Raw genomic sequence first — 18,212 nt, 5'->3', positions numbered from 1 at the left:
TAATTCTTATAATTCTTATTTAATATAATATTAAATTTAATTAAGTTTTTAAAAAACTCTATAATCTTAATTATTTAAAAATAAATAAATAAGATCTAAAGATATTTATTTATTAATTATTAAATTATAATTATTAAGTATTAAATATTATATTTTAGATTTTATAATAATTATATTTAAGACTTAAATAATAATTAATATAATTTTTATTTTTAGATATTATTATAAATTTAGATTTATTTATTAAAAATAAATCTAGATATAATAATCTTTTTAAAAATATTAAAAAAAATAAAAAATATTATAAAAAAAATAATAAAGATTATTTTATAATCTAAGATTAATAATAAATAATATTAATTTAATTAAATTAAAATAATATTTATATATATTATTATTATTATAATTAAGAGAAAGATTATAGATTTTTTTATATTAAAATAAATATTAAAAATAAAAAATAAAAATAAAAAATAAGATTATTAATAAAAGAATTAAAAAAAAGATTTTATTAAAAAAAAGATATTAAGATTAAGAAAAAAATAATCTAAATTATATTATTTTATATTAAATAATCTTAAAAAAATAATAATAAAAAAAGAATAATATTTAAAAAATAAAAATAAATAATTAATAATTTATTTAAGTTAAATAAAAAAAATAGTTAATTATTTTATTATTTAAAAAAATATTTAAATAATATTTTATTTTATAATAAAAATCTTTATATTTTTATTTTTAAAAATTTAGTTATATTTATTAAAAAATAATAAAATATTTTTTAAAAAACTTATTGAATAATTTAATAATTAATAATATAATTAAGATTTAAAAAATAAATTCTTATTTTTATTTTATAAAAAAATAAAAAGTTTTTAGAAGATAAAAATTAAAAATTAAAAATTAATAAAAATATAAATATTCTTAAGAATAATTTTTTTATTAAAATCTTTTATAAGATTAAAAAAATTAATAAATAAATAAAGATTTAATTGAAATTAGAGTTAATAATATAAAATATATTTTAATTATATATTTTTTATATTTAATAATATATATATTTTTTTATATTTTTAATTATATTAATTAAAATTTATTTAATATTTATATTTATAATATTAAAAATAATAAAAAATCTTTTTTATATATAAAATATTAACTAAAATCTATTATAATTATAATTATTAAATAATTATAATAAATAAATTATTAAATTAAATTAATTAAGATTATATATTTATAATATTATTTAATTATAATTTTTTTTTTTTAATATAAAATTATTTATTTATAATTCTTTTATTTTTAATTTATAATTATTAATTTTTAAATCTTATTTATTTTATATAATTTTATTATTAATAAGATTCAAGATTAATAAAATAATTATAAATTCTTTTTTTTTTTAAATTATTTAATTTTTTATAAGAATATTTTAATAATTATAACTTTTTTTTTTATTAAATCTAAATATTCTTTTAAATATTAAATAATCTTTTATTTTTTTTAGATAATTATAAAAAGATTAAAATAAATAAATTAAAATATTTTTATTTTATTAAGAATCTTTTAGAGTTCTTTTAAATATTAAAATTAAATACTAAATTTATGAAAATTATTATATTATATTATAGAGTTTTATAATTTATTAAGATTAAATATTTTTATTTTAAGAATATAAGATTTATTAATAAGATTATAAAAAATATAATTATTAAGTTTTTTAAGAATATAAATATTAAATAAATATAATTTAATTATTGAGAATAAGCTAAATTATTTATTTTTAAATTTCTTTTTTAATTTATTTTATATAAAAACTTAATCTCTTTTTTTAAAATTAATCTTTTTAATTAATAAATCTTAAATATATATAATATAAATAATATAATTAAATAATAATTTATCTATTTTTATTTATATATTATTTAAATAATAAAAAATAATATTATAATTTTTATTAAACTTCTTAGGATTATTAATATTATTTAAGATATATAAATATATATTATAAATAAGATAAAATAAGCTTATATTTTAATAAAATTATATAATTCTTAAGTTATATAAAAAAAAATTTATTATCAATAAAGATCTTATATTTTTATTAATTTATTTATAAAATATCTTATTAATATTTAATTTACCAAATTATTTAGGTTTTTTATTTTATTATTTATTTATAAATAATAAAAAATAATTATTTAGTATTAAATAAATAATATTTAGATATATTAATAAATAATTCTAAATAATAGATTTAGATTATTATTAAAAATAATCTTTTTTAATATATTAAATATTATATAAATATTATTATATAAGAATTTTATAAAAATCTTTTTTTTTTTATATTTAGGATTATTTTTATAATTAATTATTTATTTTTATAATTCATTATTTAATTATATAATTAATTATAATAATAATTTAATAATTCTTATTTAGAATAAAAAAAAAATATTAATAAGATTAATATTTTATTATTTAAAAAATTAGATATTAATAATAATTATATATTATATAATTTTATATTTAAGATTCTTTTTTAATTTTTATAATATTTAATAATTTAGATAATATTAGATTTTTTTTTAAAATCTAAATATATATTTAATTATTATATTTAAGAATAAAATATATTATTTAGATTTAAGAAGCTAAAATAACTAAATTCTTAATATAAATAATTTACTAGATTAATATAAAAAAATTATATAAGATATAAGAATAAAATATTATTATTATTCTTAAATATTAATTATTTATATATATTAACTATTTTACTCTTAAATAATAATTTATTTATAAAATATTTAATTATTTAATTATTTAATATACTTATTTATTAATTAATATATTATCTATTTTTAGGAATATTATTATTATTTTAAATTAAATATCTTTAAATATTCTTATAATAAAACTTATATTTATAAAAATAATTCTTTAATTTAAATATTTCTTAATTAGATTTATTAATTTTTTTTTTATAAAATTAAAAATAATATAAAATTATATCTAAAATAATTATTTTAGAATCTTTTTAATATTAAATAATTAGATTATATTTTTAGAATTCCTTAATTTATTAAATAAAATATTTAAAATATATAATAATAATTTATATATATTATAAAATTATATAATTAATAATAATTATATTTTTTATTTTATTATTAATAAAATAATCTTATAAATATAATATATATTTAATAATAAAAAGTTTTTTTTCTTAAATTAAATAATTTAATTTATATCTTATATTTTTTAGTTATTAAATATAATAAAATAAAAAAAAATATTCTTATTTATTTAAAAAAGAATAATATTTAAGATTTATTTGAATATATTTATTTTAATTATAAATAATTTAAAATAATTTAATTAGATTAAAATAAGGATATTTATAAGATTTTATTTTAGCTAAATAAATATTAATTAATAATCTATTATTTATAAAATAAATTAAAATTATTTTTTTTATAATTTTTTATTTAATTTTTTTAAAAATTTATATAAAAAAAATATTATTTAAAAAAAATATTTCATAAATTAATAATAATATATAATTAAATTAAGAAATTATTTAATTTTATAAATATTTATTAATATTAATTAATCTTTAATAATATTAATTTTTATTAAGATTAAATAAATATATTTATTATTAATAATATAATTATAATATTTAAGTTTTTTTATAATTATTATATATTTAATAAATAATATAAATAAATCTTAATTATATAATAATAATAAGATTTTATTAAGATATTTATAATATTTTTTAATTAATTAAAAAAAAATAAGAATATTATTAAGATATATTAAATAATATTAATTAAGGATTTTTTATAATATATTATTTATTATTATTTAAAAGATTATAAATATATTATATAAATTAAAAAATATAATAAATTATTTATATTTATTTTAAATAATATTAAATATAATCTTTTTAATAAAATTATTATTTATTTAGATTTATTAATAATTAAATATAAGATTAATTTTTAAAAAAATCTTTATAATTTTAATTATATTTAATAATTTTTAGATTTAAAATAAAAAATATTTATTCTTAATTATAATCTTATTTAATATTTAATAATTAATATATATTTATTAAATATTATTAGATTTTTAAATAAAAATAATTAAAAAATCTTAAGAATTATTAAATAAATAAATTAAGTTAAGTATAAATAATTTCTTAATTTATTTTAGTTATTTATTTAATTTATTCTTAAATAATAAATAAAAATTAAGATTAATAAATATAATTAAATTAATATTAATCTTATATTTTATTAATTTTTATAATAAAAGATCTTTTTACAAAATCTTTTAGAATATTTATATATATTTTTTAAATATTTTTTAAATATAAATATTATTATATAAAAAAATATTGATCTTATTCTTATTTTTTAATATTAAACTCTTATTATAAATAATAAAAAAATAAATCTTTATATATAATTTATTTAATATATAATAAATTTATTTTTTAAATATAAGATTAAGAATAATTTTTTAGATATTATTATTTTTTATATTATATATTAATAAGATTTAATAAATTTTTTAATATTAATTATAAAAGATTATAATTAAGATTATTTAATTAAATTAAAGATGTTAATTATATAAAAAATTATAATTAAAAATAAATTTATAATTAATAAAATTAAGAATTTATATATAGATTTATTTAGTTTATTTTTATAATTATATTAATAATTATATAAATTCTTAAATTAATAAATTTATATTATTTAATAATATAATTTTTAATTTATAAAAAAAAATATAAATATAAGATTTCTAATTTATTTTTTTTTAGAATAAATAATATTATAAAAAAATAGATTAATCTAAAATTAATTATTATTTTTATTTTTATTTTATTATTATTTATTTTAATTATTATTAAAAAATATAAAAAAAAATTATTTATAATATTTAATAAATCTTATATTAAATAAGATTAATCTAATTTAGATTTTATTAAATAAAATAATCTTAGTTTAATATTAAATATAAGATTTAATAAATCTTTTTTTTTAAGATAAAAATATAAAAAATCTTTTTTAAATAATTAATAAGATTTTATATTAATTATTTTAGCTTTTTAATATAAATAATAATTAATATTTATATTTAATATAATTAATCTTATTATATTAATAATAAATATAATTTAATAAAAATAATTTATTTTAATCTTTTATTTATAATATAATTAATTAAATTAATATAATTAATAAATTTCTAATATTTAGATTAATTTATCTTATATATTAATAAAAAAATATAAATAAATATATAATATAATTAAATAATATTTTTTTTATTTTAAATTTAAATAATTTCTAAATAATTTTTTTAAAAATAAATATTTAGATATTTATTTTTATTTATTATTATTATAATTTAAAATTAATATTTTTATAAAAATATTATATTAAGATATTCTTAAAAATATTAAAATCAATATTAATTAAAATCTAATATAATTTTATAAAATATTATTATATAAATTTTTTTTTTAATATATAATATTAAAATTCTTTTTTTTTTTTTTTTTTTGAAATATTCTAAGAATTCTTATTTAATCTAAATCTTAAAATCTTTATAAATAATAATTAATTATATATAATCTTTTTTTATTTCTTATTTAAAAATTTTTTAGATTTTATTAATCTAATTTATTAATTTATTATTAATATAAATAATCTTTATTTTTTTAAAGATTAAATTACTCTAAAAATCTTTATATTCTAAAAATAATATTTATAATTTATTAAAAATTATTAAATTATTTAATATTAGATCTTATTAAAATATTTATTAATAAATTTAATATTTTTAATAAGATCTTATTTAGATTTAACTTAATCTTATTAAGATTAATTATAAGAATAGATCTTAGAAAAAAAAGATTATTAATAATTAAATATAGATTTTTATATATAATATTTTATAGATTTATTAATTTTTATTTTATTTTTAATATTATAAAATATATAATAACTAAAATAATTATATTTAGATTAAATATTATTTATTATATTTTTTAAAAAATAAATCTCTTATTTAAATCTATTATTAAAAAAATATTAATTAACTCTTATAATAAGATTTAGTTAATTATAAGATATAATATTTATATTTAATTAAAAATATTATTAAAGATATTTATTATTAAAAGATTTATTAAGATACTTAAGATATTTTAATCTATTTATTTATTATTTTAACTTATTTTATAAAGATTTATTTAAGATATAAGAGTTTAGTAGGCTTAGAGATAGTATATTCTTTTTTTTAAGAATATAATCTTTTTTATTTAATTTTATATATTCTTAGTAAAACCTAGATAGCTTAAAATAGATCTATCTAAATATATAAAACTTTTTTTTTTAATAAATTAAAATATCCTAATAATTTTTTAATCTAAAGATAATAAATTACTCTTAATTAGCTATAATAATTAAAGTTTATAGATTTTAGATATATTATTATATATAATTTAGCTAAGAATATATAGATTTTTATATATTATAGATTAAGAATAACTAAGTCTTTTAGATCTAGTAGAATCTATCTAGATAGTAATAGGTTTATTTAGATACTCCTATCTATAAGTAGATAAGTCTAGGTATAAGAGATAATATCTATTATTATAATACCTTCTTAATTATAATATAATATTAATTTATTATTATTTTAATTAGGTTTTAGAATAATTTAGATATTAAATTAGTTTTTTAGTTTTTTTATTTTTAGTAGAATCTTTAGATATTTCTTTTTTTTTTTAATCTTTTTATTTTTTTATTCTTTATATTTTTTATAATAAGATTCTTAGATAAGATATAAAATATCTTTATTATTATTTTTAGGATATCTAAGAATATATCTTTTAGTTTAGTTAAAAAAATAAGATTTAAATAAGTATTTTAAGCTATTTTAGTTTCTAAAAATAGTTAAATAAGAAAAAGAATTATAATTATAATAATAAATAAATAGATTAGATATAAAAGATAAAATAATAAGGATTTTAGGTTTAGATAGAGAATTGAAGATTATTTATAATTAGATAGAGATTAATTCTTATTAGAATTAGTCTAAGAGATTTCTATTTTATTATTTTTTAGATAGTATATAGACTCTTATTTTTTATTAACTTATCTCTATTAAATATAGTATTATCTTATTTACTCTAATATTTTTTTATAATATATTTAGGAAGTATAATAGGTAATATTGTAGGATAAGATTAATACCCTAATCTTAAGTATAAGAAGATGATTAAGGGTAGTAATTAATACTAGAGGATATTATACTAAATATTAAATTAAGATTTATATATAGGAAATAAACTTTTATTATATTATATAATTATATATATATAGGATAAAAGATAGTAATATAGTATATAGTCCTATAGATATATATATTTAATAGGTGTAGGCCTAAAATCAAAGTAGGGAAATTTATTTAACACCTGTTATATATAACAGCATAATTCATCTTATGATATAGTATTCTAGCTATCTTATAGTGCCCTACTGGCAAATTGGGCCAAAAGCCTGATAGATCTATGAATGAATTTTTTTTTTAAAAAAAAGAAGTTTCCTGTTATATTATAACCTGATTTTCAGAATGCTTCTCCTTAGGTTCTATCTGTTGTCGGGCAGTGCATCCATTCCCTAGTATATTCATCTGGGTCCCAAGCAAGAGATCTTGTCTCCATATTTTCGAGCTTCCGCTTTACCTCCTTCTCCATCAACTCCTTCTCTTCAGGCTCTAAGAGATCAAGCCTCCCCTTCCATACATCACAGATCTCAGAGTTGTCACATGTGGTATTTCCGAAGAATCGCTGGTCGATTTTTTTCCAATATGAAGCGTCGAAGGCGAAATTGTTTCTCGCGGCGTACATTATCCAAAAATATCCAGATTGCCAACTCTTTTCCATCCAACCGGATAGCCGATCTTGTTCTGCTAAACGATTGGTCCGGATCGCTTCATCTTCACAATCCTTCATTGCCCTAAGAAAGGTCTGAAATGGTTCTGTATACTCCACACATCAATTCTCAAGGCCATCGGTCCAGTCTTCCGGTTTTGTGAGAATCAGCCACCATGGCGGTGCGTGTGTGAATTCGACTGGAGCGGCATATGTGAATTCCCAGTCCACCACCCCAGCAATTTTGTCGGCTTCATCCATGAGAACATTTCCCGGTCGAAAGTCGTCACACTATATTGGAAATTTACCATTCTCAAAAAATATCCATTGCCTTTTGAACTTCTGCTCTCGAACAAGCTTTCGGAATAGAAACCTCGCCACAAATTTGCGCCGACAGTCATCAGCTGAGTCCACAGCATCATTCTGTTGGTTTATAAGATGTGAAATATGTAGCTCTGCTAGGGCCTCAAAGTACGAAGACGCTGTATCGAAAGTGGTAGTGGGTAGTTCCGATTGGGGCAAGGTCCCTAAACGAACGAGTTCATTCATATGTAAAGACAGGGGTCGACTTATGACTTCCCAGGTAAGCTCATCAACCTGGCAAAGGGACCCTATCTTGTTTTGCGGCTGTTGAGATAATAAAAGGAGAACTCTCGCTAGTTCTCTATAAAGAGACCTTAGTCTGGCCTTTTCGATTCTTCGATCAAGTCTGATATATTCTTCTCTAGGGCGGTCTGGCATCTTGAGAATGTCCATCATACTTTGCAGGTGTTTGACATAATCCATGATGATAAAAGGACTTAGTTTCAAAGGACTCTCCTCTTTGTCTCCCCAGTGAGCTATGAAGGGCACTGGAATGGAAGTTTTGTGGGTGATGAAACGCATGATGGCGACCTCATTGCGCCCTTTTTCTTCTGGGAACATGGTATAACCAGGGATTGGGAACCGAATGATAGCTGCGCAATCATTTGCAAATTTCATCTGCAGAGCGATGTTGAACCCACCTACAGGTAACCCGTTGAATTCAAAGGCACCACCAGCGTTGTAGTGCTTGAGAAGAAAATCTCCAATCGATCGAAAGGACTCAGGAGGGGAAATACACTGATCTTGCCAGGTTTCAGCGACTTCGTCACTCTTTTCCCATGCAACATCGTCGTAGGGCATCCGCGCTTCCATTTCTGCTTCCCAGCGTAGAATTTATCAAAGCTTGATATAGGCCACCAGTGTTTGCCTCTTGAAATGGAAGGTATTAGTGGTGGTGGTGACGAAGCAGACATGGGATAACCAGATAGATCAGCTTTTTGCTAAGAACGATCACATGATAACCAACAAAACGAACTCAGTAGTTATAGTTCTACTAGGAAATATAACAAAACCAGGCTAGTTACAGCTAATGATTATATAACGAAAACTGATTAGACTATATGGAGAGAACTATATTAGGTTAATATCGTATGATTTATATAAGACTTTGTATATAAATAGTGGATACAATAGTAACTAGATATAAATATTACATCATATTTTTAAAAAAAGTACAAAGATAAAGTTACTAGATACTACATGTATATGATTTACCTTCTACTTTATCCAGGCCTCCTACTTGTCCTCGGATTGAAACCCAGGCTGTATGCCTATTTTAATTAACTTTATATGTCAAAATCATATCAGAATCATATATTACAAAAATATTAATTTTTAGAATATAGAAAGTAAATAATAATATTACTTCTATAAACTTATGTTACTAAAATTAATGTTCGATTTAGTCAACTTTCGTTCTACTTTCCTTTCATTATTATCTCCTTGGTAGTAACAATTCTAGAGATCAGTGATGTGTTAAGGAGGGCAACTCGAGCTGCTTCATCCCCTGCTGCCGCTTTACTTAACCCCTGCCCCGAGCCAAGATGTTTCCTTTCCCAACCCCAGCCTGTGAGGTAGACCCCAATAAAGAAAACTTGGGTACCGCTGCCCTTTTCTTGAATAGGATCGCGTTCGGGGACATACTCCAGCTTGATACCTTTGCCCATAACCTTTTTGGCAAGCTCCTCCTTAGAGCGCAATTCCACTTTCTGATCTCCCAAATCGTCTAGTAATGGTGACCATAAACCCACTAGCCACTCCTCAGCAATTTCATAGCCATTTTGTGGATTAGATAGTACAACAGCAGCCACATAGGCTTCAAAGATATCGCCTTTGGTCTTAATCCATCGTTTTGGCTGGCCGGGGTAGGTCGGTGGTACCGACACCTTTTGATCAAAACCGTATTTCTCAGTAAATTTTGCAAGTGTCTCATTCTTGACTAAGCTTTCCCGGATTTGCGATATCCTCCCAGCAGGAATCCCGGGATATCTTTCCCACACTAGTTTTGTTGCCATGAGCTCGATGTATGCGTCTCCTAGTATCTCCAGTCGGTCATATGAAGCATCTTGAGGCTTCCCACAGGCGGGGTGTATGAAAACAGCCCGTCGTAGCAAAGTATCCCGAATCGGTGGCAAGCTCGGCATTCCAGATCGAGTTCCAGACGGCTGTGAAATTGAGTATTTGGGGCCTGGAGCTTCAGAAGATTCACAATCAAGTAAAGCAGAGTTGTTCGAATTCTGAAAAGCATTGTTTAGCGTTAATATCGCTTGTGCGATTTTGGGTTCAGTCTGTGCAATAACAGGATCATTGGTTGCTTCTTCAACAAGTGTTTTCAGCAAGGAGAGCCGAGAACTGCAGCTAGAGACCCGAGCCGGATTATTGTTTTCCGAAAGGCTTTCATGTTGAGCCCGCTCAGGAAAGTGGCCGATCTTCACAACGCAGGTTAGCTATGTTACAAGTCTGACCGACGTAGGAACCCTATAATCACCTTAGATCGTTTTGTGTGAGGCTCGGATTCTCTGTTACCGACAAGAGGTGCAGGCCTTTTAGAGCTCATTTTCAACAAGAGTTCAGGATTTGATCCATCCCCGGTTCAAAACCCCTTGGCCAAAGTGTACAGAAGCAGCGTAAAGGCTGTTTGGTAACCCGAAGTAAGTGATGGTTAACTAATTAGTTAACAAGAATTTAGAAATATCCGTAGTCACATGACCTCCGACTTTCCGCAATCCGCTTCCAGGAACATCAGTCAATTGTTCTTTATCGAACCGGTACAACCACCTGAGCGTCGTGAAAATGTCACAAGGCCGGTTGCTAGACCTGGTCAAGGTATGGAAATTCTTAATTCTTGTGGAATATCTTCTAATCATTCTCCATATTCGCTATCTGCAGACACAATGTCGTATCTTCTCACTCAACTTCAACCCGCAAAGGCTCCGCTTAGGAAATAAGATCCTCAGACAGCGACTTCGTGGCCCTGCGCTTGCAGCGTGGTATCCCAAGCAGGAGGTTTCTTTTCGGGATCTTCAAAATACGTATAAGCCTCTTGGCTTAACTACCTTTGATGAAGCTGAAGATGATCGTGAGGAGGCTATTCAAATGTCAGTACCCTTCCTTCATGTCACTCTCTGTTTCTATACTAAAATATAAATTTAGTGCAAAACTTCGAGGAAAGGGCCGACCTAAGAAGAAACGAACCGCTGCAGGTACGATGACTGCTTTTCAATCCCCCCCGCCCACAATACTGTTACCAGCAGGGCATTTACTAATAAACGCTTTCTTTTTGTATCAGAATCACGATCGGCAAAGAAGAAGAAATAGGCGGATCGTCGCCCGCGATCTATCAAACACTGCCTTTACACCTGGTTGTGTGTCCCTGTTTGTGACTGGATTGAGCTTTGCAGGAATGGAAAGATAAGAGAAGAACTCCGGGTTTCATTTGACACAGAACATTTCTGTTTTTTTTTTTACGTCAGGACTCGGGGGGTTTATTGTACTATATGTGTTCCATACAAATGGATTTCAAGCGTTTATTATAATCTACCTGTAGAGATTTGGATCCGGGCCTCCCAAAACATACCTGCCTACTTAATGGTTTAGGGTGGATAGTAAGCTGTCCATACAATTTGTTCTGCCCCATAAGCCTTGGAATTCCACAAGAAATGACCTATATAGTTCCCATAAACATAAGATGAATCATAGAACAGGCCGAGAGAGAAGTAATAGAATATACAATATATTGCAATTGAAAGCAGAAAAGAAATATCGGTCCTTGCGCGTGCAGGGCAACTCTATCTGCCAAGGCGGTAATGGAGACCCGACGAATCAGAATACATGGTTGGTATTTTATCGCGATTTGATCTTGGAAAAGTCACCGCGTTTCAATCCTCATTACCACTTTGACAACCACCTTCTTTCCCCGCTCGTGGTAGCTTTTAGATCGAAGAGGCTCGAAGCTGTAACATTGTCAGCGAAGATGAAACAGAGCAAGAATCAACTTCGCAGGGCGCGGAAAAAGTCTCAAAAGGCCGAGGTGAGTTTGCGCCCCTGCACCCAAACACCCGTCTCATTAGGAGCTAACATATCTTCTTCCTAGGCTGCTGGTGAGGCCGTCGGCGATGCTTCTCAAGAACAACAAACCCCGTTACCTCCAATCCCCGAAATCACAAAGGCACAAGCGTCAATTATCCCTACTGATGAGGATTCCCCGGAGAACGATGATTCATTATGGGAGATGTACAAGGGCATCGTCAGTAAATTTGACGAGACAGCCGGAGAGGATGCTATAACCAAGGAATCTGAGAAGCCAGAAGTCTACTTTGACGATGCAGACGATATCCCGGATGAAGAGCAAGAGCAGGAACCCAAGGTATCGAAGAAGAAGCGCAAGGAGCTCAACAAGCTATCTGTGGCCGAACTTAAGGCCATGGTTCGAAAGCCTGAAATCGTGGAATGGACAGATACATCTGCAACTGATCCTCGACTTCTGATCCATATTAAGGCTCATCGCAATGTGGTTCCGGTTCCTCTACACTGGTCGCTCAAGCGAGAGTACCTCTCCTCCAAACGAGGTGTAGAGAAGGCGCCATTCGCTCTCCCAAAGTTCATCCAGGAAACTGGCATTGCGGAAATGCGCGACGCTGCTTTGGATAAGCAGGATCAGTCGAGCTTGAAACAAAAGCAACGTGAAAGAGTTCAGCCTAAAATGGGACGCTTAGACATCGACTATCAGAAGCTCTACGAGGCCTTTTTCCGCTTTCAAACCAAACCTGAACTGACTCGTTATGGAGAGATCTATTATGAGGGCAAGGAATATGAAACCAATCTCAAGCACCTTCGCCCAGGCGAGTTGAGTGATGAACTTAAAGAGGCCCTTAATATGCCCCCGGGAGCCCCTCCGCCATGGCTCATCAACCAGCAACGTTATGGACCACCTCCGTCCTATCCTGCCTTGAAAGTTCCTGGTCTAAATGCACCGCCCCCTCCAGGTGCCATGTGGGGATACCACCCTGGAGGGTATGGAAAGCCTCCTGTTGATGAACATAACCGGCCGCTTTACGGAGGTGACATCTTTGGAGTCTTACAACCCCAGCAAAATGCCCAACAAGGAGAACCGGTCGAGAAAGATCTCTGGGGAGAATTACAGGCATCTGATGAATCCGAGGAGAGCGAGGAAGACGAGGATGATGAAGAAGAGGAGGAGGACGATGATGAGGAGGAGGCTGAAGCTGGGACCCAATCCCCTACTGGTCTTGATACGCCCAGTGGCATGGCTTCGGCGGCACCGTCTGAATTTGTAGGAACAGAAAGTGTTGCTGGTGAATTCGACGTTCGAAAGCATCATCGGGGCACAGAAACCGAAGAGAGTGTTCACCCTCGGAGTGCATACCAGGTTATACCAGAGAAACAAACAAACGTACAGGGGTTCTTTGGAGGAGATCGAGCCTACGATCTCAGTACGTCATCTGGCAAGCCTCCACTTCTCGGAGTTGACGATCAAACTCGAAAACGCAAGAAGCCTGGTGATGTGGATGTCTCCGTGGACTTGGATGCGATTCAGGCCGGCGATGGTCTCAGCAAAGAGAGCCTTCAAAATATGTATGAAGTGCAACGACAGCAGCAAAACCAGCCGCAATGGGGATTTCAAGAGGATCTCAGTGACATGATTGCGCAAGAGAGCCGCAAGCGATTGCGCAAAGAAGAAGAGCGACGTGGCAAGCACTAAAACCGTCGCTGTTTATTATTTGCACCAATATTTTTTTTTCCATTATTATTTTTCTCCTTCTCCCTGATGGTTTCTGCTTCGCCTCTCTCTCTCTCTCACACACACACACAGACACAGACACAGACACAGACACAGACACAAGACACACATCCATATTCCTCCTCGAATCGATAGAAACCCGAATAGTACAACAGATTAAAACTTTCTCGTCCTTCATGTTTTTTTAATGTATTAGTACAGTCAATATGATATATGGGATTCCCGAAAGTAGTTTAGCTTTTCTCTTATCTCCGATCTTGACTCTTTCTCCCCATCATTTGCATCTTCCCTTGTTACCAACATCTCCAGAAAAATCTTTCTTCTCCCCGCCATTAAAGATGGATTGGGATCGCAGAAGGTATATATAAATATCCTTTCTGATTAGTGTAAAGCCTCAAAATACTTAACTGATCATTTTGCAGATTTGATGACCGACGAGGGGGTGAAAGTTATCGACCAGCTGACCGACCAGGCCGATCACCTTCGCGAGAGTACGACACTCGACACAGACGCTCACCTCCTCGAAATCGATCTCGCTTACGTGCGGACACATGGTTGCCATCCAGTCGAGGCTATGGACGTCCAAGAAGTCGCTCCCCTCCCAATTACCGGCGTCGCTCCCGAACCCCTCCCTTCCAAGGCCGAGGCTTCGGGCCTAGTTCGTATGGAAGGAGGCGTTCTCCCCCTCGGCGATTCTCTCCACGGAGAGAGGACCGGCCCCGATCGCCTCTCCCGTCATGGCGATCAAAGTCTCCATACAGTGACGGCCGATCGCGAGATGCATCTCGTGGCCGCAGTAGCCCAAGACGCATCCGTGATGTATCTCCCGGAAGTCAAGATTTGCGCCCAAGTAGGCGCACCACTCCTCCCAAGGTCTTAAATGGCGAGAGGAGTGTTCGAGCCCTTTCACCAAGAGCCAATGCCACCCCCCAATTTCGCTCGCAAAGCCCCTCCCATACCTTTCCCCGCCGAGAACTACCCGTGGATTTGAGCAGGAGCCGTCACTATTCGCGGTCTAGGCCAGCATCGCCCGTTCATGGTACAAGGCCCGAGTCTAGCGCTACATCACGACGCTCCTCCCCCGTAACAGGCCAAACCCATGGTGGCCTAGTCTCCCACAAAAGCCGCAGCCGATCTCCCATCTGCTCTTCGCCTCCCCATCGACCCTCCGGGCTCGCAGGGCCCCCTTCTTTCCCGGATATCGATTCGGCGCAAAATTCAGAAGCTATTCACCCTGGAATAGAATCCACTAGTTCGGATCGCCTTCAAACCGAATCGGTAGGGCCCGTTCAATCTCGAGTTGGCGGCTATGTTCCAACCCAGCCAAGAAACATTGGCATTCGCCAGTCTCCTCCCTCTGGGCCATCCAACGGGCATAAAATAATACCTTCACAACCTCGAGGCTCGCATAACATGAACTTTTTATCGGCACCAACGCGCCCACGTCGTGGCCCCCCTGGTGCTCGCGATGGACCTTGGCCCGGTCCTCCACAGGCTCGTCGCGGACCCCCCATGACCGCATCACACCCCGCTCCTTCAGGTCCCAGGGCTTCATTCACACCCCCGATGCCCGGGGGGAACTTCCGTCACCCAGGATCTCGGCAGAACAGCACTGCCGTCGTGACATCCTCTATAGCTGTGCCCAAACCTCCAAATCATTTAGTGGGACTGTATACTTTGATACCAGGTGGGAGAACTATGCCATCGACATTAGATGCAGCAACAGAAAAGCGTCTAATCCAACTTGAGTCTGATCGAGAGAAACTCCTCGACCAGATGGCCGAGTCCCAAAAACTAAAGCGAGCAGGTCTCCGTGACTGGGATCGGTTGGATCATGAAAGCTCCATTTGTGCGCTTAAAAGTGACTTGGCTGAGGGTCATTTACAACGCATGGCCGACGAGACGATTGGAGGTGGAATCCCATTCTGATGGTGAACGAGGTTCCTTTTCCTTTCTTCCTTTTATGATGAATCCGTGTATCATATGGCGTTTTCACTTTTCAAATGGGCTTTTCATTTTTGTTTTCTTATTAATTCTTAAAGGTTTGGGGGTTTCTTGGAGGAGTCTCCTGAGGAGGAAAGAACATTAGCATGGAATGGAGGCGTTAACATGGGGTTTTTTTTATCGAAAAACAGGGTTTTTGTTTAGGGTGGAACTTCTTTTATTCATAGAGTCAGGCTTCAGACAATCTACTTATACAAATACTAGTATTCAAAATATTCCACATCTTCAACATCTTCATAAGTGTTCTTTACAAAGTACCCTTATATTTTATATGTAGTTCTAGAGTTCTGGGGGTTCCACTCTTCAAGTCCCGCTTGGCCCCGGCGCGCGTACCTGATCGGCAATGTACAACCTCCCCCTTCCTGGTTTCGTGTCAACAACTTACTCTCTTCACAACTCCTCTACCTGAATCTTCCCCAATAATCTCTCCGCAATCATGAATCTTTTTCGGCTTTTAGGTGAGTTGTTATATACTGCGTCATTCCTTCTCCCTCATAATACTGACCACAAGGACAGCCGATTTCTCCCACTTAGCATCCATCTTCATTCTTCTGCAGAAGATGAAGTCAACCAGTGTATGTCACTTCTGAGGTCCTCTCGGCCGCTTGCTTCTTGCTAATTCTGAGTTGTAGAGCTGCTCTGGTTTATCTTTCAAGTCGCAGGTACTCTACCTTCTGGTTTTCATCACTCGTTATCTTGGTGCGTTCAAATGCTATCCACCTCTCTCTTCCTCTCTCTTCCTCTCTCTTGGACCCTAATCGAGTTGGAACTCCATACTAACCCAGTCGTCTATGTTGACCAGATCTCTTCTGGACTTTCTTTGATTCGCTATACCTCACCACTTTCAAGCTACTCTTCATTGGCTCCTCGGCCTACATTATCTACCTTATGCTGAACGACTACAAACCAACCCACGATCCAAACCTTGATACATTCAAAGTCCAGTACCTTTTGGGAATCAGCGCGATTCTGGCAGTGCTTTTCCCACATGATTATCGTTTCTCCGAGGTTTGTTCATATTCCCATACAGGATATCTGGCGCCACAGAGGAACCTTGCCCCCGCTAATGACGACTAGATCCTCTGGACCTTTTCGATTTGGTTAGAGTCGGTGGCCATCCTACCACAGCTTTTCATGTTGCAGCGGACGGGAGAAGCCGATACAATCACCACACACTACCTATTTGCCCTAGGCACGTACCGCGCCCTCTATATTCCGAATTGGATGTACCGATACTTCACAGAGTCCCACTTCCAACGATCTTTCCAACCCGTTCCAATAATTGCCGGTATTATCCAGACCCTACTCTACTCTGATTTCTTCTACATTTACTACAACAAGTAAGTCATCTCCCCTCATGCGCGCCATCAAACCCCCCGCAACCACTGATCATCCAAAGAGTATTGAAGGGAAAGAGGTTCTCCCTCCCCGTCTAGGAGTGTGGAAATCAATGGAAAGGATCAAGGCCTTTAGAGCCACGTCGAGGGATCTAAATTGCCTCGCCTTGCTTGGCTAACACCAGGCATGCTTGGTATATCACTGTAGGGGCACCCTGCAGCCCTTTTTGAGCATTAAGTTTGGTATTAGCGCGATGTGCCGCCTTCCGCGTCTTCTTCCTTTGGTTATGAATGTCTGATCATCGGATATGCTCTACGAATGTCATGACACCTTTCACATCGCTTCGGCCATCGCACGAGCTTTTAAATTCCTAGGCAGTTTCATACTGCTCCTGTGGACCGGAGCCGCTATTGGGCAGCTTCAATTGCCCGCAACGAGTTTAACCAACGCTTAATATTGGTGGAGAACAGCGGGGTTCTGCTTCTTCTACTGGTTCTCTTCTAATCAAGTGAAAATGAGAGAGACGAAGAAAAAAGAAAAAGAAAACACACGAGATGTCATAATTAGATGTACCAATCAATCTTTTCAATATTTTATTATCCAACTTTTCGACATCGGATCGATGCCTTGACTACTTTCCCCTTGTCTACCTCCCCCCATCTTTCACCCCTTTTCATTTTCTCATATTCTCTGTTGATCAAGCAAGCCCCTCGAATACAAACTCCAAAAAGCAAAAAAAAAAAAGAAAATACAGAACATATCTCTCAAGCA

The 18,212-nt window shown here is 29.9% G+C and overlaps 6 protein-coding genes across 6 annotated transcripts; 4 read left to right on the top strand and 2 right to left on the bottom strand.

Annotated features, from left to right (window-relative positions):
- Nucleotides 1–5,625: 5,625 nt before the first annotated feature.
- On the bottom strand, nucleotides 5,626–9,151 carry N7466_004200 (uncharacterized protein; the record flags this gene model as incomplete). The annotated part of the gene is made up of 2 exons (XM_057163597.1): nucleotides 5,626–5,639; nucleotides 8,284–9,151. The coding sequence occupies 2 exons, from the start codon at nucleotides 9,149–9,151 to the stop codon at nucleotides 5,626–5,628; spliced, it is 882 nt and encodes a 293-aa protein (XP_057022278.1).
- Nucleotides 9,152–9,756: 605 nt separating this feature from the next.
- Nucleotides 9,757–10,895, bottom strand: N7466_004199 (ribonuclease III; the record flags this gene model as incomplete). Its single annotated transcript, XM_057163596.1, has 2 exons — nucleotides 9,757–10,767; nucleotides 10,827–10,895. 2 exons carry the CDS (start codon nucleotides 10,893–10,895, stop codon nucleotides 9,757–9,759), a joined length of 1,080 nt encoding a protein of 359 aa, XP_057022277.1.
- Nucleotides 10,896–11,131: 236 nt separating this feature from the next.
- On the top strand, nucleotides 11,132–11,656 carry N7466_004198 (mitochondrial 37S ribosomal protein mS33; the record flags this gene model as incomplete). The annotated part of the gene is made up of 4 exons (XM_057163595.1): nucleotides 11,132–11,164; nucleotides 11,228–11,436; nucleotides 11,492–11,541; nucleotides 11,628–11,656. The coding sequence occupies 4 exons, from the start codon at nucleotides 11,132–11,134 to the stop codon at nucleotides 11,654–11,656; spliced, it is 321 nt and encodes a 106-aa protein (XP_057022276.1).
- Nucleotides 11,657–12,311: 655 nt separating this feature from the next.
- On the top strand, nucleotides 12,312–14,060 carry N7466_004197 (U2 snRNP complex subunit CUS1; the record flags this gene model as incomplete). The annotated part of the gene is made up of 2 exons (XM_057163594.1): nucleotides 12,312–12,368; nucleotides 12,432–14,060. 2 exons carry the CDS (start codon nucleotides 12,312–12,314, stop codon nucleotides 14,058–14,060), a joined length of 1,686 nt encoding a protein of 561 aa, XP_057022275.1.
- Nucleotides 14,061–14,526: 466 nt separating this feature from the next.
- Nucleotides 14,527–16,028, top strand: N7466_004196 (uncharacterized protein; the record flags this gene model as incomplete). The annotated part of the gene is made up of 2 exons (XM_057163593.1): nucleotides 14,527–14,913; nucleotides 14,973–16,028. The coding sequence occupies 2 exons, from the start codon at nucleotides 14,527–14,529 to the stop codon at nucleotides 16,026–16,028; spliced, it is 1,443 nt and encodes a 480-aa protein (XP_057022274.1).
- Nucleotides 16,029–16,539: 511 nt separating this feature from the next.
- N7466_004195 (uncharacterized protein) lies at nucleotides 16,540–17,447 on the top strand (the record flags this gene model as incomplete). The annotated part of the gene is made up of 5 exons (XM_057163592.1): nucleotides 16,540–16,561; nucleotides 16,620–16,678; nucleotides 16,736–16,802; nucleotides 16,906–17,111; nucleotides 17,181–17,447. The coding sequence occupies 5 exons, from the start codon at nucleotides 16,540–16,542 to the stop codon at nucleotides 17,445–17,447; spliced, it is 621 nt and encodes a 206-aa protein (XP_057022273.1).
- Nucleotides 17,448–18,212: the final 765 nt, after the last annotated feature.

This window comes from Penicillium verhagenii (genome assembly GCF_028828195.1).
Source record: "Penicillium verhagenii strain IBT 33310 chromosome Unknown utg000005l_segment0_segment0, whole genome shotgun sequence".
NCBI lineage: Eukaryota > Fungi > Ascomycota > Eurotiomycetes > Eurotiales > Aspergillaceae > Penicillium > Penicillium verhagenii.
Note: the sequence above shows the minus strand (reverse complement) of the source record. Positions and strands in the feature narration are given on the sequence as shown.